General features: G+C 39.8%; 2 protein-coding genes across 2 annotated transcripts in view; both read right to left on the bottom strand.

Moving 5' to 3' along the window:
- Positions 1–6,179: 6,179 nt before the first annotated feature.
- On the bottom strand, positions 6,180–7,761 carry LOC137866558 (lactose-binding lectin l-2-like). Its single transcript, XM_068702546.1, has one exon. The coding sequence runs from the start codon at positions 6,793–6,795 to the stop codon at positions 6,277–6,279; it is 519 nt and encodes a 172-aa protein (XP_068558647.1). The 5' UTR covers positions 6,796–7,761; the 3' UTR covers positions 6,180–6,276.
- A 2,337-nt stretch (positions 7,762–10,098) lies between these two features.
- The window catches only part of rapgef5a (Rap guanine nucleotide exchange factor (GEF) 5a), a 45,538-nt gene continuing 34,014 nt past the window's right edge, over positions 10,099–21,622 (bottom strand). Inside the window, exons 14-26 of the mRNA XM_068702554.1 lie at positions 18,891–18,982; positions 18,664–18,694; positions 17,922–18,000; positions 17,445–17,594; positions 16,918–17,015; positions 15,780–15,902; positions 15,132–15,310; positions 14,925–15,015; positions 14,795–14,845; positions 14,556–14,643; positions 14,330–14,394; positions 13,963–14,017; positions 10,099–13,633 (exon numbers count right to left, since the gene is read on the bottom strand). Of these exons, the coding sequence (XP_068558655.1) occupies positions 13,515–13,633; positions 13,963–14,017; positions 14,330–14,394; positions 14,556–14,643; positions 14,795–14,845; positions 14,925–15,015; positions 15,132–15,310; positions 15,780–15,902; positions 16,918–17,015; positions 17,445–17,594; positions 17,922–18,000; positions 18,664–18,694; positions 18,891–18,982 (1,221 nt within the window). The 3' untranslated portion in view covers positions 10,099–13,514. The remainder of the gene's footprint in view (positions 13,634–13,962; positions 14,018–14,329; positions 14,395–14,555; positions 14,644–14,794; positions 14,846–14,924; positions 15,016–15,131; positions 15,311–15,779; positions 15,903–16,917; positions 17,016–17,444; positions 17,595–17,921; positions 18,001–18,663; positions 18,695–18,890; positions 18,983–21,622) is intronic.

The raw sequence follows: 21,622 nt of genomic DNA, 5'->3' as shown, positions 1-21,622 counted from the left end.
GTTGGTGTCTCTGTCACAGGATGAGGGTTGTTGTGTTGGTTGGAGTTGATCTGCACTGTTGAATGGGATCGAGACAGGTGGCAGGCTGCTTTCTTATAGAGGCTTCAGAGAGGTCGTTTTCACTGTTGGAACATTAGAATTGGTCAGCTGAACAACTTCAGCAACCACCCAGTATCTGAGCAAAAGCTGAAATAAAACCACAAGCTCACCTGGAAATGTCACATTAAAGCTATAATTAATATAAATAATTTTACTAGGTTTTTGTTTTTAATTTCCTCAAGACCCCCTCAAACTGTCAGGGTTTAGGCAAAAAGAGTAGCAGGGGATGGACCCAAACGCAGAAAGACACAGGAGCAGAAGGATATTTGACTGTGATTTTTATAAACAAACAAAAAATGTCCAAAACAAAACTTGCAGCGATCAAAATCCAAGGAAAACAAGGAATGGGCAAAACCCCAAAAGGTAATTAGAAAACAAACAAGAGGGATACATACATGAAAAGGCAGAGGAAAGCGCAAAACAGGAATCGTACCATTAAATACCTCAGCAGAGCAGGTCACACAACAGAGGAATCGACACTGACACAAGGGACACACAGGGTTTAAATACACTAGGGAGGTGCAGGTGATTAGACACGGGAGGATTCAATCAGGGGCGAGGCAGACAATCACTTTCTTTCTTTCTTTTTTGAGGTTTATTGGCGGTTGGCAAACAATGAATTGGTGCAATACCGCCACCAACTGGTCTGGAGTGTGGATCAGGATGTCTAGTACTTGTTTAAAAATTTAAATTCAAAGAAAAGAAAAAAGAAACAAAACAAAACATAACAAAACAAAAATAAAACAACGGGCTCATATTTTCTTAATAATATAAATTAATCTAAGATATTGAAATAATACTTGATAATGCTCACTTTTGGAGTTCTTTTGCAGAATATCCACTATATCCAACCATACCTTCATCTTTCCGAGGTCTCCAATCAGCTGCCCTCTTTCCTGCTCATATTTCTGACATTGCACAATAACATGTTCTATTGCAGGGGCCACTAATAGGCATTTTCCTGTTTCGTCTTTACCTATCTTTTTAAGCATACTGTTTAGGCCAGTGTGTCCAAATCTAAGCCTTGATATTACCGTTTCCTCTCTCCTGTTCCTTCCTGCACATCTCATTTCTCCCACTTTCCTCTGAACTCGGTAAAACCATCGTCCTTTCCTGTCTTCTTCCCATTGCTTCTGCCACCTTTCCTTCAACATCTGATTAATGATACTTTTTATTTCTGATTTACTGAAGCAGGCTGCAACATTAGTGCAGCTATTTTTTGTGGCCTCTTTTGCAGCTTTATCTGCCATTTTGTTTCCTTTGACCCCAATATGTGCTGGTACCCATAGGAATATGACTGTCAGACCCATCATTTGAATTCTGTTTAATGTTTGTTATATTTCTATAAGGATGTCTGAATGGCTGTTCTGTAAGCTGGCTAATGATGAACTTGAATCTGAACAAATGATTGCCCTCAATGGTCTTGTGTCCTCTATCCACTGTAATGCTAGCATTATTGCCAGCATTTCCCCTGTGTACAGTGATACTCCGTCAGTGATCATTTTACATATTTTAATATTAAATTCTGGAACAATAAATGCCACTCCTACCTTGTTTCCTAAATTCTTTGATGCATCTGTGAACACCTGGATATGACTGTGGTAACTGTCGATATGTGCCAGTATTGTATGCCAATTGAAACGATCCGCTCTACCCTTGTTCTTCTTTTTTAATAATGTAAAGCCTACTGATGCATCAGGAAGTATCCACGGTGCTATTGTTTGGTAATGGGACTGTTGGACTGAAGTTTAATTTAGCTATGTCAAGTTCTGTTGCTTTCTGTGCTACTGTCCATCCAACGCTTCTTGTCTCCCTCTTCTCCTTTTCCCAGCAAGGTTTTAATGTTTCCTGTGTTGGATGTTCTTTACTGTGTCCCTGTAGATTAGCTCAATAACTCAATACTAACTGTGTTCTTCTTAGTTCTCGCGGCATTTCACCCATTTACACCTGTAATGCAGCCGTTGGGGTTGTTTTAAAGGCACCGGTGCATATTCTCATTGCCTGACATTGAATAGTATAGTTTTTTGAGAGATGTGCTTGCTGCTGATCCATACACCACACAACCATACTCTAATATAGACCTAATTAATCCACTTCACTTCCCTTCTTTAATTCACTACCAATTTGTCTCCTTGTAAATAACATTGTCTTTGTCTTATCTACTGAAAATTTAAAACCCCATTTATATGACCACTCTTCTACCTTCAAAATGGCTCTCTGCAGTTTGTTTACTATGAATTCCACATTTCTTCCCCTCTTCCAAATTGCTCCATCATCTGCAAATAGTGACAATCCCATCCCATTTTCTATTTCTTAGAACACATCATTTATCATTATGGAGAATAGTAATGGACTGACAATACTACCTTGAGGTGTTCCATTTTCAATACCAAACTTTCCAGAATAGCTCTTTCCTACTCTGACTTCTATACATGTTTTAAATAAAAAATCCTTGATCCATCTATACATTCGACCCTTAATACCCAACTTGCAAAGTCTAATTCGTAACCCTTCTCTCCACATCATATCATATGCTTTCTCTATATCAAAGAAGACAGTCACAACACTTTCCTTGTTTATCTGTGCTTTCCTAATTTCATGTTCTAAATTTAAAGCTGGATCTAATGTACTTCTCCCTTTCCTGAAACCACTCTGGTATTTGGATATATATCCTTAACTTTCTACATAATAATATATTAAATTAGAAATAGGAAAAAATCCTGGATCCGGTTTACAATAAAAAAAGTATTTAATAATTCACAGAAGCTAAAAGACAGTTACAAACTGAATTACACTATCGACAGTAAGGATTCACGAAGCCGAGTTCAAACACGTCCCTCCCCAACAGACCAACAAAAAAGTCAGTTAACTGTAAAACAGGAACGCCAAGAACTAAATAACTTCTCTCCGAACAATGTTTTTATACCCGAAAGTCAGTGGTTTACTTTCAAAATCTAGTATCAGCTTCAGTGACTGGCTGAAATTCAATTGTCTCCTCCTGGCCTCAGACGATGCTCACTATTGGTCGAAGTGATGATCCGGATAGTGTCCGCTGGTCCGGCCTGTCCACCTCCTCGTAAAACTGCGTGCACCCGACACCCTCGCTTGACCACGGTCCTGTCTCCACTTGATGCCGATTCCACTCCGACTCATCTCATCTCCATATATGGTCATGAAAACCTCTGAAACGCTCGCTTTTCCTCTCTACTCTAAACATTCAGTAACTATACTTCTAATCTAATGCATTCAATGATTAGGATGTTATGGTTTAAGACCTCTGTAAGTTAATATTGTACACATATACTATCCTCTAATTATTTGTGACATTTTTATACTTTGTGATATTTTATACTTTCTTCAGGTGTGCTTTTAATCATACTAATATACTTCTAAACTTAAATTCCTCAGTTTGCGTATCGGGACTACAATGACCTCCCTCCAGCTTTGAGGCATTTTCCCATCCTCCCAAACTTTATTATATAATTATACATCCTTAGAAGATTCACTTAGATTGTTTAACATGATATAGCAAATCTGATCCTTGCCTGGTGCCGACGTCATGGTTTTCTTGAGACATCGGCTAAATTCTGTTTTTGTAAAAGGCTTGTTTAGCAGATCATTAGTATCTTCCTCTTGCTGTAATAAATATTCATTCTCCGCTATTGTAGTTTCCCTCCCCCCCCTACCCTCTTCACTAATATTATCGGAACTATGTATTTTAACAAAGGTTTTTGCCAACATCTCTGCTTTCTCTTCATCTCTCACTGCTGTTGTTTCACCATCATAGGACTGGATACCCAAACTCTCTTTTAATCCCATTCATTCTTTTTCAAGACAATCACACAGGCGGGAAAACGTACAAAGCCAGGAAGTGAAGTGAACACAGGACACAAGAGGCAGGGAAGTTCAAAATAAAACAAGAAACCAACTAAAAAGAAACCCAAGACCGTGACACAAACATTTATACTTCATTGCACTTAACCCTCCACAGACCCTGAGGGAGATACTAATTAAAAAGTACATCTACATTACACTTATTATTAGCTTTATGCTGCTCTAACTCACAGTGAGATTTCATTGCCATAAGTGAGTGTGTAGTAAATGTTGAGTTTGTGTTCCTAATTAGATATTCTCCTGCTGAACAGAAAGTGTACTTGTGTTTGCAACAGATGTGCTGTTCTCATATCTACAGTATCTAACACAAGCAGCAACACCCAGTGACTCTAATTCCTTGATGTGAGCAAGAAAACTGTTACTGTTAACGGTTAATGCGGGTGCATCCTACATGCTACATCCACACTAATATGTATTTGTTTTAAAACGATCTCCGTCCACACAGCGTTTCAGAATCGTTTTCGAAATGATCTCCGTCCAGACTAAAACGCCTGAAAATGAATATCATGTGATTATTCACATACATTGGGCATGGGGTGGGTGCCGGTGTAAACTTGCTTAGTTAAAAAAAATACGACAGACCAATAAAGCAGTCTTTAATAATGAACGGTTGTGTTTGATACTTAAGATCTTCCTCTAAAATCTTCCTCTATAAACTCTAACAGACACATTTCGGGGAAAGTTTTAGAAGTTTTATTTTTCAGACTTAGTTACAACACTGCGGGTCTTGCTTTATCTCTCTCTCACATCAAAATTACATTAAAATGAACACACATAAAAAATAAGAAAAATAAATAAACAAACAAATGGTTGAGAGGTTGTGTATATTCCTTATTATCATTTTTCTTTCCCTTTATTTTTTCTCCCTTTTTTCCTTCCTTTATAATAATAATAACAGTAATTATAATAATAGTGATAATAATTCTACTATGTAATAACAGCAACATGACAACAATATAACATCGTCAGAGATAAAAATAAAACAAAACAGCTACAGCTTTTGACACCGGAGGAAAGAGAAGAGCGTCATCTCACCCACTTGCTCTTCTGCTGCTCTCAAGTGGCCACAAAACAGAACTACAAGTACTTTTACATTCCAGCGTTGCAGCTTCAAACCACAAACTTGTCTTCTCTAGAATGAACTGACACATTGTTGAACCTCATATTGAGTTGTGTCACCTCAAAATAGAATACACAGAATTTAAGAATATTACTCTTATAATCTTGGATGGTTTGTCTAATACTGTGATCAAAAATAACTCTTGAGAAGCAAAGATCTCAACACTAACATGTATAACTGCAAACGTACAATAAACTGACTTCTTTAGTCTTCAGAATTTACACTTTACATTTTCAAATAAATTACTTAGATGGCTCAAGTAAGTTTATCAGCATGGGTTGCTTTAACCAGGTCCTTAAAACTGGCTTCATTTAGATTCAGGGAAGTATTGGTGACGAGGAATAAGAGTCTGTTTTAAGTGTTTTAATGCAGAGACAAGGATACAGCTGCTCATAAGATTAAAGTTGGGTCTTTATCACAACTCTACAGTCTATATGCTGCAGGGTCATGTAACATTCGCCTCTGAAGAGTGCATGTGTCTTGATTATTTACAGTAAAATGTAAAAATTATTATCTATTGTAAAAAAAATCAAAGTCCAATGAGAAAGATGTGTGAGGAGTGTTTTGATACAAAATTAATCTGGAATCTAAAATGAAAACAAGGAAATCAAAGACAAGCAATAACTCGAAAGAAAGATTTAGTTTGCTCTTTGGATCAAGTCCTTTTATTTTGGCTCCTAGCTTTTCATTGGAAAACCGCTGAATAACTCATACTACTACAGTGTGTTAGGTTTTCCATGGATCCAATGAAATAATACACATTTTCTTGAGAAGAAATGCAGCGTAGATTAATGAGAGTCCGAGGTGCCGTCATTAGATGGCAGTTAGGAAAGAACTGACTGGACCTTAACAATTATTGCTTTAAAATTGTAGTGGTTGATGCATAGAGAGGTGAAATATGTGGATTAAGATGTCATTTTTACTGTATGTGGCTTTGTTTTTTATTATAATTAGGAGATTATCAAAAAGGTGTGGAAATATTCAGTTTGATCAACCACAGGAGTTACACGTGTTGCAATATCTAACATCAAAATTAAGGTTAGTGAAACAAAGTCTAACACACATATAAGTGAACATTTGTGTCTTTATTGTAGAGGCCAAAATGCATGTCAGCAGAGCAACAAGTGAACAGTGACCAGTTCAATCAGACATATGTATACATCTCATTTGCGAGATGCACAAACAAAGGGAAATGTACGTGAACATGGGTCGTCGTTCCATTTCAGCTCTCCAGGATAGTTGGTCTGGACACAGTGTTCAACTCCGTTGGCGTTGTCTGGCTGTCTACTGGTCCAATAGAAAAAGTTGGCTGCAGACCCATCAGATGACATCCATGTTCCTTCTTTGTGGATGTCACTGAGTCCGATCCAGGTCTTCCCCTCAGCAGGGTCAGAGTTCTTGATCAGGGATTTGACAAATTTCTGTTCCTCCAGACTGTGGATTGACACCAGGTTGGCTCCCTTTGACACACAGTGGAGCTCTGCATCAGCCCAGGTCAAATGTATGCCAACGTACTTGTAGAAGCGGCCGTTGAAGTTGTACCACATTGCGGCACAGTTGCCCTGCTGTAGCGTCAATTCATAGTCATCAAAAGAAGTCACAGCACCCAGAGCCAGACCAAGATCATCAGAAGGAGTCACAGCCCCCAGAGCCAGACCAAACAAGAAGAGGAACAGCAGCATGTTGGCGTCTCTCTGTCACAGGAGCAGGATGAGGGTTGTTGTGTTGGTTGGATTTGATCTGCAGCGTTGAATGAGATCGAGACAGGTGACAGGCTGCTTTCTTATAGAGGCTTCAGAGAGGGTGTTTTCACTGTTGGCACAATATTATTGGTCAGCTGAAGTTGGCGAACACTTTCAGTACACAGTCACACAGTAAACATACGTCTCCAAAGACCACCAGCTCACCCAGAGATGACGCATGAATCCCATAATTTATTACAATACTTTGTAAAGTATAATTGCATTGTTTTAATTTCCTCACAGATAAAGACCATCTGAGGTAAAAAGCTGTGTTTTTAAAGCCAGACTAAATTAAGGGTTTTAGTAAAACCTTCCTCCAAGCTTTGTCAAAGCGAGCCAGAAGAAGTTTTCTTTGTGTTGGTGATAAGTGATCAGAGTCTGTCTTTGAAAAATACTTTTTAAAACAAAGACAAGGACTAAGCTGCTCATAACAGTTTGGTTTGGTTTAAATCCTCAAGATCCATTTTGACTTCTGTCTTGTAATGAATCAATGATGGTCTAAAATCACGGTTCTCTCCTGTTCATTTGATTCAGTATGATCTTAGCTTAGTGTTGAAATGGTGATGAATGCTTGTGGAACAAATATTACTTTATTTCACTTTACCCCCCAAAAAGTCACAGTGGGACAATATTTAAAAATGCAACTGTTTGTTTGAGTGTTTACTGCTCCAGTCCTGCGTGCTGCCTCTGTTACACATACACTAAATAAAAACTTTATGCTGCTCAAACTCACAATAGTGTGATTTATTTACGCGAGTTTGAAGTAAATGATCAGTTGGGTCTACATAATTAGATATCCTCATGCTGGACAGGCAGTGCTCTTGTGTTGCAACAGCTGCTTTTCCAATATTAACTATTACACAGAGTCTGGAACAAACATGGAAATAACGATTAATTGACAGAACTCTGGCACAATAATTACACCTCTAGTGTTTGTTTAACCCTCGTGTTGTCCTGGGGTCATTCTGACCCCAAATGAAATCTTTGCTGTCAAAATATCTTTTTTATTCATCAAATGGTCTGAAAATAATGGGGGTTGTTCAATACTATGCTCTTAATGATTAAAATAAATTGGAAGTAATTTGATTGAGTTATGGGTGATTTATTGAATTTAATAATTTCTGTTGTCCTCTGGGGTCAAAAAGACTCCGCAGCACAAAGTGGTGCAATTGGGCAAATTGTCACACCATACTGCTTTCCAAAACATCTTTGATCTTGGATGTTATATGTGTGGGGTCAAGCAATGGTTATGACAACAACAACAACAACAACAACAACAACAACAACAAAAGGTATTTTCTCACAGGTGTTGGGGCATTTCACATTTTAGAGAGACAGGCAGCACAATGAGGAGGCAGAAGCTCTATACTGCACAGGAGGCTTGTGAGCTAATTCTAACTATGTTATGGAAAAGAATGACCAGGAGGACAATGCTGAACATAATGAGGAGGAAGAATCAACTGATGAGGAGGATTCAGGGTCAGAAGAGAAGGAAAATAATGATGAGGTGATAGATCCAACATACAGACCACATGCTACTTCTTCCTCTGAAGAAGCCCCCACATCGCCCACTGCAGAAACGAAAGAAGGGTATGAAGTGAAGGAAAATGATGAACATGATGATGAGGTAGAATCTGAAGCTGAAATGGAAGAAGTGTCAGAAGTGGAGGAATGCACTTATTATGATGAAGAGGAAGAATCAATTGAAGAGGAAGAATCTGAGGAAGAGGACCCAGCTGGGTGTCACCTGTGACAACTTCTTTACTTCACATGCCCTTGGCCTGCAGCTGCTGAAAAGAAAGCTGTACATGGTGGGAACAGTACGGAGGAATAAGCCTGAGCTTCCCCTGCACTGGTGCCAAAAACGGACAGGGCTCAGTGGACTGTACCTTACGTTACAGTCCACCAATCAAATCCATTTGACTGAACCAATAGAAAACACATCTGGTCCTCTCATCATGTCATGTCCTCTTTCTCCTGACTGAGTCAGGTAGACACTCTTTGTAGGTCAAATGATGTTGGTGTGTACTTTTCTGGGACATGCTCTGTTTATCTTTTAGACATGCTTATACAAGCTGGGATCAAAGTAACAGTTTATATGAGGTCTCGTACAGTTATTCTACAACATATTTACACCATAAAGATTTTGGGAGACCAACACCAGGCGTCATCCCTCCGACAGACTTTCACATTCCAAAGAATCTCACTTTCACTGACTGCTTTGAATACAGATATTTCTATAAAATATATTCACATATATTCATAATTCATATTCATGATTCATATAATCAATGCATCAGTGTTACAGCCAAGATACATATCCAACTGAGTTTTGTCATGTACTTTGCATTTAATGGGCACCGGTATATGGTTTAATATTTTGTATGGACTAAAATTTGTGAAGTATAAGATAATGCATGTTTGTAAGCAGAGACAGGTTCACTTCGTGCCAGAAAGGTGGTCGCTAGGCGGAGACGGACCATTCGGGAGTTTTTCCTGTAAAGCAACCTGCAGGTTTTTTCGCCCTTATATGAAAGTGAACCTTAGTATTGCGTGACGCTATCTGAATTGTGTTACTAATTCAAATGTTCCGTATTGGTATATAATCAAGCATATATCATTGATATAGTTACTTGGTAGAATCATTCCCAGATTCAGTATATTTTGTATAATCACTTGCGTTATGTTTTAAAGGAGGCGTCTGGCTTGATATTGTTGATTAAGATCAATATTTTGGGTTACATTTCCATCAGTCTGGTGAAGGGTATATGAGGTCAGAGTGGGGGTCAAGAGACCCCCAGAAGGAGGAATATGTTGTAGAATAACCGTATGAGATGCCATTCCCGATTGCTGGCAGGTGCTCAGGGGAACAGGGATCCAGGTTCATAGCAACGACACACACACAAACACAGAGAGACCAACAGGGGACACGGCAGGAGAGGGACAGAGAAACACTAAAAAACCATACCGAGGCACTCCCCAAGATCAGAATGATACTAAACAAGTACTCTATTTCATCAAAGGTCTTCTCAGCATCAAGTGATAAGATAAGACCATGTGCTTTAGGAATGTTTGTATGTTGAAGGCAACTCAACAACCTTATTTTATATGTTTCACAGAGGATGTCTGCTCTGTTGGTGTGATATCAGTGGTCAAATGCACTTGGCAAACACTTTCAGTTGTACACATCTACACAGTATCTGAACATAAGCCAAAGAAAGACAACAAGCTCACTCGGAGATGTCACATAAAACCTATAATTTATTAATTTCAGTCAAATGTTGACATAGTAAAACGCTGCTTTAGAAAAGACATGTGGCTTCAGCTGTCAGAAGGTTGAGGGGACACGAGGGGAGACGTATTGCTTTGTGACTGACCAATTTTTCATTTACAACTGATAAATAATAACAACATACCAAACATGGGCATATATTTACACATCAACAATATTACAATAGTACAAAGCCTTCAATGTGTCCCATCTTGCATTGTGACCTTTGTGTTTTTTGTTTTAACATGCAAACAGGTTTTAAACAACATTGCTTTGAAAAAAACGTAACTTTACAGTCATGACTACGGTCGATAGAACACTAAATACACCTTCCTGTTGGCTTCCTGTCCGACAGAGCATTTGACACCAGAGAAAAGAGAAGAGCGTCATCTCACCCACTTGCTCTTCTGCTGCTCTCAAATGGCCAGAAAAACAGAACTACAAGTACTTTTACATTCCAGCGTTGCAGCTTCAAACCACAAACTTGTCTTCTCAAGTATGAACTGACACATTGTTGAACGTCTGGACATGGCACATGAACTTTTGTCACCTCAAAAATACATAAATAAACAATATGTTACAATAAATAAGTAATATAGCACAATTATACTGCTCTTTAAACACAATGAGCAGAGGTGTACTTGTGCATGTGTGCGTCATGTACAGGTTAATAGTAAAATGACTACCACAAGGCCTTTGTATGACACTGGATATCAACAGACCATGGCTCTGACTTATCAGCTCTAGCAGCCAAAGAATCACTGACTTGGTTTCACAGAAAGCATCTTCAAAATGAGACTATGTACCTTACAAGCAATGAAACAACTTGTTGCTCAAGTCAACACACTCAGGAGTTTTACTACAGTACAGCTTTACTTGGTCTGGTATAACCGATGGTGGCTACTGTTAGCAAAATGTAGACGTATAGCAAAAGTTACATAGTCTCCCTTTAAAGAGGGAAATCCACCATTTTTTTTTATCAATGTTATTCTTATAATCTTCAATGGTTTATGAAATATTTGTGGATATGAGTAACTCCTGGAGGGAAACAATCTCCAAGATTCACATGTAACACTGACTCCTACATCCACATACAATCAAATACTTAAATGGCCCAAGTACGCTTTCAAGTAAGCTTTCAATGTATTCATCAATTTGGTTGACCATAACAGTGTCCACAAAACTGGCTCCACATTCATGGTCAGAGCATCAGATGTGTTGGTGGCAACAGGTTAGAGTCTGTTTTTTTACAGCACAGTGACTAAGCTGCTCATAACACACTGATTATATTTAGAAGCGAGTCTTGAGATCATCTCTGATCTTTTTCTATTAAATGGTTCAAAAGATGTTTTGGCGCTAAAGCTGTTTGGGAAATCCCAGTCCTCCCTTGTCCATTTGATTCATTGTGATCTGCAGAAGAAAGCAGCTATGTGCTCTGAAAGGCTAAGTGTTGAAATGATGACATTTGCGGCAACAACATTTCTACTGTATTGCACCTATAACTATCCAAACAATGCAGGACATGCACTGCTACATAACATTCAGGATTTATCTTGCCTTTGGATGTTTCCTCCTACTCAGCAGAAATGTACCACTGAAGAGACTGGCTATGCACAAACACATACAGGGCAAAATAACACAAACACTAAAAAGGTCTGCCAGATGGGATGTTGTGGTTTTAGAGGGAGCGTCTTCTTTCCTGGTGACTACAGACTGAGACTAGCAACAAGACAGACTGGTCCCTCAGTGATTTGAATAACAAATATATGTTTTTACACGTGTCATGGCAATGTCAACAGGAAGCTGTTTTGAGGATCTGTTTGGTTCAGAAAGGATGTTAAGAGTGAAATAGTTGGGTGAATCAAAGCTGTAAAACTCCTAAGAGACTTACTATAACGGCCTGTGCCATTGTGCTTCCATTATTCTGTCCACACCCTGTGTTGGCTTTAACAGACAGTTTACACAAGACCACTTCTGAATGAAGTGATATTTTCAGTCGGTAAGAATGACCATGAATGTCCACATGAACATGATTTTCTTGATTAAAGCTATGTCTTTACAAAGGTCTGTGGTGCTTAACTTATCTGTTGATAAGAAAAGAAAAATAGCTCTATGATGGGGCTGTGTTTCCATAGCAACACCACGGACCCTGAAATCAGTCATCATAATGTCAGAAAGCATCTCTGCGAGCAGTCTGATCTGTTTTACATGATCACAGATCAGACGTCATTCCAGGGCTCAATCAAGGAAATCAAATTCTGCGGTAAAAACAAACAGACTGCTAAACAAACCAAGAGATCTACAGTACGTCTATGCTGCAGGACTCACTGTGACATTTGGCACTGAAAAATATATAGGTCCATATTATATACAATGTAAAATGATCCTCATCAGAAGAGTGCATGAGGAGTGTCAACCAGGACCCTAAAACGTAAAGGTGAACCAAAAACCATTCACTATTTATCAACAGTTTATGAACTATGGCATGTTCAGGAGAGCTCAAGTGTTTCCAACATCACAGTCAGTCAATAAAAAACCTCTCACAAAGCCTCCTTCACATGCCAGACACTGTTGACATTGCACCTTTTGTCACTCACGAGGCTGCACATTTTTTCGGTAAAAGCCTCAGTGAGAAAAGGTGAAAACATGTGGGTATGTTGAAGTGTTGAACTGTTTCGGCCCTGGTTGCTGCTTGCTTTACATAATATGCTACAACACAATAACCAGAAAAAAGCTCCACATCATACACCTAAATAACTATGGCATGTATCCTGGATGTGCATGCATCATGAGGCAGGTATTTGATATGCAGATGAAATTATGTGAGACCAGTAATGGGGCAGATTGTGGCCATCAGGTAATAAACACATCTAACTTTGTGTCTGTAACTGATGAAGAGGCTGTCAAGTCCTTGTTGGCCTCCAGGGGGGTGGACGAGACTTAAAAGACGGAAATAAAGAAACATTCCACCTGCTAAACAGGCCCATAAATAACCAAAAGCTTATCACAATAACAAAACTATTCAGTCCAATAGATACTGTACAAACGAATTACAGCCTCCTTTTCTCTCCGTCTCAGTTTGTCACTCTCCGCCTTGCTGCTGCATCTCTTCACGAAGCGTGTACGGACTTAAATCTTTTAACCATATATCTTTTATAAACGCCGGATAAGTGTTATAAAGCCTTTAGAGAACAGGCAGAGTGCAGCTCTGTCTTCATGGTGATGGCACCTTATTGTCCACTTGGCACGCCGGCTGGTGGTGTGACTTTGTTGCAGTGTATGTGTCAGTGGGTGGACTTCTCCCTGTCACACGTACTCGGTGCTAGCATTTCCACTGTGTCCAGTGTGTTTTGTGCGTCTATGAGGATGTGTGTGTCTGTGTTTGTCTTTAAGCACGTGGCTCGAGCTTGTGCGACAGCTCGAAAAGCGTCTGTTGATTGTCGATAATGTGCAGGTAATGAACGCTCGCCCTCACCTCCGCACTGTCGACCCCAATTACCTCGTTGCCTAAGAGACCGACACAAAACACGCACATTAGTCACACAAAAGAGTTTTCAATGCTGGAGAACACACACATTCGGTACAAACACAAACTGTATTATGGCCATATAAAGAGAGTAAAAGAAAAGTCTAGAAATGGTTGCTTAGAAACTGTAAGAGGGGACTGAGTGGTACAGGTGCAGTACACTAGCTCAGCATCAGGCGGCGTCAGATTCCTCACAGTGAATGGATCCGAGCATCAATACTTCACAAGAGGGAGGAGCCTGTAGAGCCCCGTGTAGGTCAGCCTTTCTTATAATTTGCAACAGAATTCACTCAGAAGGGAGAAGACTCACCCAGCTGGTCGCTTTGGCAGTGGCGAATCATTCTCACTGTGTCTGCGATCATATGCTGTTGGATTAGGAGAAGACATGTTGCATCGGTGCAATAGCAAACAGTCACAATCTAATATTTACTGCCCCGTAGCACTTACTATAACGGCTGCAACTAAGGATTATTTTCTTGATTAATCGCCTGGTCTATAAAATGTCTAAACATAATAAAGTCCATCCCAGTTTCTCAAAATCCAAGATGATGTCTTTAAAGATAGTCACTAGATCACAATTTCAACAATCGCTTCCCTCATCTAATTTCAATAATCTTTTTTAATCATTTTAATATGTGGCCTTGTCTGTGTGACACTCAAACACTGACTCAACTTACCAGCTTCTCAAAGTTGACCAGGTTGTCGTGGAAGGTCTTATTTCCCTCGTGGATGAATGTGATATCTAAGAGCAGAGGACAAGTGTTTTATCATCGGTTCTTTCAACAAAAGCAATTAAGTGTGTGTGTGTGTGTGTGTGTGTGTGTGTGTGTGTGTGTGTGTGTGTGTGTGTGTGTGTGTGTGTGTGTGTGTGTGTGTGTGTGTGTGGAGGGTTAGAGATAATACCTTTCAAGAGAAGAGGCATGAAAGGGATTTTGGGAGGCTTCATCTTCTTGAAGGCTTCCCTATAGGCTTTGTGGTTCAGAGATGGATCCTGAAGAAAGATGAGGGGAAGAGGAACAAAGAGAGAAAACAGAGTGAAAGGAAAGCATTGGAAAAGGAGAAGAGATTATCAAATAAAAAAAAAAAGAGGAACGTATTTCTAGCTTTGCATCTATTTCCATCTCTGCTGATGAAAGTCTCACCGTGATGAGCTCCAACTCTGAGAAAAGCTTCTTGAACTTCCCCGGACATTTCTGAAAGGAAGGCGTTTGGTCAGAATCCAGTTTTAAACACTTGTATAAATAGACTAAACGCAGCAACACAAACTCTTACCTCCCAGGTTTGGTTGAGTCGGCTGACAGCTGCTGTGTTTAAACCCATGATGATGGCGAATGCAGAATTCAAATTTCTTTGGGCTTTACAACTACAGACACACAAAAATAAAACAAATGCATCACAGTGCATAGAAATCTTAATGTGTTTGATACATGCGCTTTTATCCGTGTATATCTCTGAGAGGGTGTATCTGTGTGGTCTTACTGAGCTGCAATCTTGATGAACTTCTTCAGCAGCTGTACTCTCTTGTTTAGCGACACACACATGAGCACCTCGGACATGACCCACTGCTGGACCTCGTTACAGCGCTGGAGCAGCACTGAGAGCGCCGCCGTGTGGCCGGTACCAGGAACACGGCTGAGGGTGTAGTAAGCGAGCTCTTGCTGCATGTGGAGGGAGGGAGAGTGAGAGCGAAAGACATCAAGCATTTTAGAGGAATGCTCAAAAATATCTGGTCCCATTTTCAGAGCCCATGGTGACATCTTGTCGGACCAATAGTCAAAAACTCCCCAGAAAAAAATCCATTTACAATCATAAAAAACAAAGAAAAGAAGCATTTGAGAATAAAAAAACATTGCCTAGATTTCCTAAATATACTGTAACATCCACATAACAGTGTAAGATGCAGCCTGTGTCTTCATCTGTGCTATGCTTCAGGATTTTCACAAAAAATGTTCTGCCGCTGAGCTGCAAGAAGACTTTCTGTACTCATGATCCAGCAAGGCTTGCAAAGCATTTGCATCTTTAATGCTCATGTTCCAGCAATCTCTTCCATGAATATGAATTAACTATAAATTATGTGCACACACCACATGCATATATTTGAGTGTGTGTGTGTGTGTGTATATATACCTCGTGGATGGATTTGAAGAGGCTCCAGTCCAGGTGTGTGAGAGCAGCTGCCACGTCCCAGGTGTTAATACCTAGGAGTCGCACCGGCCTCCTGCTTAGCTCAGCACTGTCTGTTAAAGGAGGCTGCAAACACAAAAGGAAAGTTGAGCTAGCACATAGAAAGACACAAAAATACAGTACAGTACACACACACACACACACACACACACACACACACACACACACACACACACACACACACACACACACACAGGGGCTGTCTATTTACAGGAATAGGGCTATCTCTAAATAAGCAATAGCAACAATATGTCCCCTTCATAATAACCGACAGGACAATGAGCCTGTAGGGGAAAGAAACAATATAGCGAAGAGCCATTAGAGCAAGTGCCTCCTGTTTGTATACAAGCAGCACTGAAAGTTGAGAGGGGAGCGGTGATTCCTCCAGCACAATTGTTCTTTACAGCTCTGGTTACAGGTCACAGTAACTAAAATTCAGCAGTTGTGAGCCTGACAATAGACCATTAACTCAGCAAACAATAAGCTAAACAAAACTATATATTGCCTACCAGCGGGACAGTAAATAGTTCAAATGTAGAGCATCTACTGGTTTGTTAACGACAGGCTGCTAAATATACCTATCCCAAAAGAAAAACTAAATCCCTTGAACTGCAGTTCGTAAAATGCCCAATACTGCAAAACTATTTAAGAATAAACTGCTGAAGCTCCACTGTGAAAAACATGCTATTACAAAATAACACTTTTCCCTGATACAGCACTTTCCAATCCTGCTGTCACGGTTGGGCAACAACAAAATAATTGTGGCTCACGCCTTTTCTCTCCTATTGAATCAGAGTTAATAACAATCACCTGGCCTAAGTCTTTCCGGCTTGCTTATAATGCATGACTCATCGTAACACTGTGAAAATATGTCAGTTGGGGATTTAGAATATTCATGTTCATGCCTGACTTAGCCAGAAGAAGACAATATCAGAGGCAGTAAATGCCCAAATAATCACATATTTGCGAGGTCGTGGTTTGCTTTAAACCTGCAATCTGCATCTTTAGCCTCTATGAATGCTTATGAAACATGGAGGTGTTACAGAAAGACAAAAGCACAAACAAAAGAGTATTTACATACCAGAATCTCAGTGAGGTCCCTGCGACAGGCCACAAGCTTTCCCTGTGGGGTCATAGACTCTGAATACGCACAGTCACTGGGCTGTAACACCCTCCGCTCTGCAGAGGAGAGATGATGATAACAATTTAGAGCCAAGAGTGTAGGACAGTGATTCCCAACACGGGGTACTTGCACCCCAGGGTGCACTTTTGCAGTTGACAAGGGGTACGTGGAAGGATTGTAGCTCAACCAACAAAAGAAAGCTAAGTAGTGGATACATGATTAAACTAGATAGCTAAAAGTAATGAACAAATAGTTAACTCTAAGTAAAAGTAACTTAATAACGGTTGAAATAGTTAAAAGTATTGGATAAATGGTTAATAGAAATAGCTAATTGCAATGGTTGAAATAACTAAAGGTCATGTAGAAACGTTTTTTATAGACAGAGGTAAAAAGATACAGTTTCTGCCACCCCACGTTACGAATGCAAACTTGACCAAACTGACCAAAACTATTTCATGCATTTCTTTGCGTGTTTCTGTGTGTACCTCCAGTGAGCATCGCCACAGCAAGCACCATGTCTTCTTCTGCTCTGTCCACCTTCAGACCCACAATTCTTAGCAGCTCGTGGGCCTCCAGTGAGGGGTGTGCATGGACACTCAGGTAGGAGTCAGCGCTTACATGCACGCAACAAATGACTGAAAGATATGTAGAAAATGGTCACAGGTCAGTGAATGTACTGTTCATATACTGTAAACACTGTAAATGGCTAAAACAGAAACACTGAAATAATGTGAAGTCATAATAAAGCAGATGCAGAGAAAAAAACTCAAGTATTTACGAAGAGAGACTTGAGTTAATTTTTGTCAAGTACTGAAGGATAAAAACAACAACAAAATACGCTGTATTTAAGCAATTTGCATGTGCACAGTGAAATTAAAACTCACAGTCTGACATTATGCATAATTGTGAACAGTCATGGGCAGTGTGGTTTGTGTACGAGTGTGTTTGTCTCTGTTACTCACCCTCTCTAGTATCAGTCGCTGGACTTCTGAGTTGCAAAGAGTTTTCCTTCAAACTCAACTGCTGGTACATTTGTTTACTCTGACAGAGAGCAGAAGAAACATGGAGGTGTATAATACTGCAATTATACTTCACTGAGTATAGCGATGCGCTGATAACATTTGTATCAACACCTATACAGTTCAGATTGAATCATTACAGTACAGGGCTTAATTAAGTGTCTGAAATAGGGCCGAAATAACCCAGTACCAAGTTGTATCAAAACTTGTCCAGTCAAAAGATACCTGCAAATTATCCTTTTTGATCGCGAAAAAAATAACAATTTGTATGGTTTTACACAAAGCCAATTACCGCAGAAGCCACCAACACGTTCGAAAGTATGGCTATACAAAAAACAACAACTGAATGCTTGTATTCACATAGGTATCAAATGCAAACAACAAATGAAGTGCTATTGATATCAATATCACTTTAAGGGTACTGGCATGGTAATTTTATTTAACGATTCCCAGCCCTTGCCTGAATGACTCATTTAAATGCTGGGATTGGAACCTAACATAGGCTGACAGAATCAGGAACTTGTTACTTTGACTGGTTTGGAAAAAATGACCCCAACCCCACAATTATATTTTCATACATACAATTAAATAATAGGTTATATCACTAAAATCTAGCTGGCAGAGTCAAGCAGCATGGATGTAGTAAATATTCCCTCTAATCCACCTCACCCCCCCTCTGGCTTACCTTTTGGCTTGGAGGACAGTCATCGACAGTGCTAAAAGACAGAAATAAGCACAACGGTGAGGAGGGATGCAGGTAGGCATGGAAAAACAAAAACACACACACACACGCACACACACACACACACACACACACACACACACACACACACACACACACACACACACAGTGACAGGCAGTCATATTCGATACAGAGAACAAAGTACTTGTGCAGATACAAACACGCTTACTGTCTGCGACGCAGAAGTTTCTGGAACTCCTTCAGGTCTTTCTCCAGTGTGGGGAACTCATACAGGTCTTCTAAAACACACCTGTACAAGGTCTAACAGAGAGAAAATCAATCATGTCAACACTTTTTTGGGGGGGTTTGATGGTGAAACATGTTTGTTTGATCCATCAGGAAGGCTGCTAACTGGCGGAAGGATATAGCATTGAAACACTTTTGTCTTTGGATTATTCCAAAGGTTCAGTCTCTAACCATCATTGTACACTGGCTCCTTATCAAACTGACTATCTGCCTGTTACAACACAGCTGTAGGAAGCCACAAACATTTTTATCATATCAGAATTATTATGGCTAAAAAAAGGTTAAAAGTCAATTCTTTTAAGGGTTAGTTCACCCAAATAGCTTTTCAATGCTTTAAGCATAATAAATTAAATTCCTTTCATCTTAATTAGTAGTGGAGTGGAAGAATAAATCTCAAAGGCAGTTGGCAAATTTCAAAATATGCACTGATAACGGAAATGAAAAAGGAAAATGTGTTTGTTTGTAATTTAGGTGGAGCAACCTTCTAACCCTACCAGTCCTAATGAATTTCATATAGTGTCCACAAATACGACTTCACCTAAACACGGCTGTTACTGAATCAAGGACAAGAAGGACAAAGAGTACCACAAAATACCACAAAATAGCATGGTGTTAACGTCAGTCTCTGCAGCTCATTTACTGAATACCATCAGGAGTAAATGATGCTGCGTAGGTTAGTGACATCAGACAAATTCTTGTACTTAAATGGGTGACTAGGCACGCTGTGTGTTTGTGTGTGCAGGGCAGAGAATAAGTAAGTAGCATGAAAGCCCAGGAGGCACACACACACACACACACACACACACACACACACACACACACACACGCATGCACACGTACGTCTCCAAACACCTGCTTATCGCCATCATTGACCCAATGTAGCCTCCCATCCCAATTCCCCTCTCATTCCTCTGTTACTAGGCAACTATCACCTGGGTTACACACTCCATATGAGATTATTATACCCATGCCAACCCTTGCACTTTGGTTTCCATGGCAACCCGGCACCGAGCGACGTAGCCGCCGCCAGGTTACGGAGGGACAAGTGACTGGTGAGCGTGTGGACGAGTACACGTGTGATGGTATGGTGTTGTGTGTGTGTTGTGTGTGTGTGTGTGTGTGTGTGTGTGTGTGTGTGTGTGTGTGTGTGTGTGTGTGTGTGTGTGTGTGTGTGTGTGTGTGTGTGCGCATGTTTCTCTTTCAGAGTCACGGTTGTCACAAGGATTCAAAAATCCAATTCAGCCAAACGTGAAAATACAGCAGGAACACAGTTGATACAAGCTGTGTTTATATTTCTACGTCCCCATTTTTCAGCTTCTCCTTCTCGCGGCTACATTTCCTCCCTCTACTACTCTTTCTCTTTGTCATGAGAATAAAATGACACTAATAATCTGCGTGTGTGTTTTCAATGCCCATGTTGTTCTGTGTAGATAGATACTGTATTTCGTAGATACAATTAATGGTAGAATAATTAAGTTTTTGCTAATTTGTTACTTGTTGTTAGATATGTGAATAATTCTACTGGTTGTCTTGTATTATACTCTGAAAGAAAAACAAACAGCCATATATAATGATTATAGCCCTTTTTCCTCATATGATACACTATGAAGGTGCCTGTATTCTGTTTCTGTCTTATTTGTTTGTTTTGTCAGAAGGATGAAATAAAAAAAACATCAACTCGGTTCTCCTGTGGGAGAAAGCTGAAACACATTTCACAGGAGATGCAGCGAACAAAAGGATCAGACAAAAACACACGCACACTCTTCAGCTCTCCGTCTCTCTCCACAAACTGCTTGATGTCCTGTCGTCAGAAAGACAGCCCCATACAAGAACAAGAGACAGAGAGACAAATGAAGATGAATGAGGCTTTTTATGTTCTTGAGTGTGAAAGGCCACCATATGAAGGTAGATTTGTGTCTTTATTACGCAAACAAAAAAATATGTTTTAAAAGCAAATTTCTCGCACTGCAATCAAAAATCAAGTTTCTAAGTGAAAATATATAAACTGAGAATAAATTATTTGTTAGTTTTGCTTATGAAACTACAATTTTTGGTTGCAAAACAAAAACCTTTGCTTTAAAAAAAAAACTTTTGCTTTAAAAAAAATAACCCTTACTTTCAAAACGAAAACCTTTGCTTTCAAAACGAAAAGCTACGGTTTCAAAACGAAAAGCTACGGTTTCAAAACGAAAAGCTACGGTTTCAAAACCAAAACCAAAACCAAAACGTAAAGCTACGAGTTGAGTTTGGACGTAGTGGGCGGGGCATACGCTGCTGAATGAGCCAGGAGTTTCTATTGGTGGGTTCGACTTACGTTACATGCACGCAGAAAGTGAAGCTTCATGTCAACAACACCTCATGTCGTTCTTTAAAAAAAGAGACTCTACGACACTAACAACATGAAAACAAAGTGAAGTGCTACCAGAGCAATATAATGTCAACTTACCTCCATCATCACGGTAACCTCTACAGTGGAAGTAGATGCCAGGATCCAAGTCGAACCCACCAATAGAAACTCCTGGCTCATTCAGCAGCGTATGCCCCGCCCACTACGTCCAAACTCAACTCGTAGCTTTACGTTTTGGTTTTGGTTTTGGTTTTGAAACCGTAGCTTTTCGTTTTGAAACCGTAGCTTTTCGTTTTGAAAGCAAAGGT

This window comes from Cebidichthys violaceus, unplaced genomic scaffold (assembly GCF_023349555.1).
Source record: "Cebidichthys violaceus isolate CVI_PGR_0920_01 unplaced genomic scaffold, fCebVio1.0.p SCAF_85, whole genome shotgun sequence".
Taxonomy (NCBI): Eukaryota; Metazoa; Chordata; class Actinopteri; order Perciformes; family Stichaeidae; genus Cebidichthys; species Cebidichthys violaceus.
The sequence above is the reverse complement of the archived record's forward strand: the minus strand, read 5'-3'. Positions and strand labels throughout refer to the sequence as shown.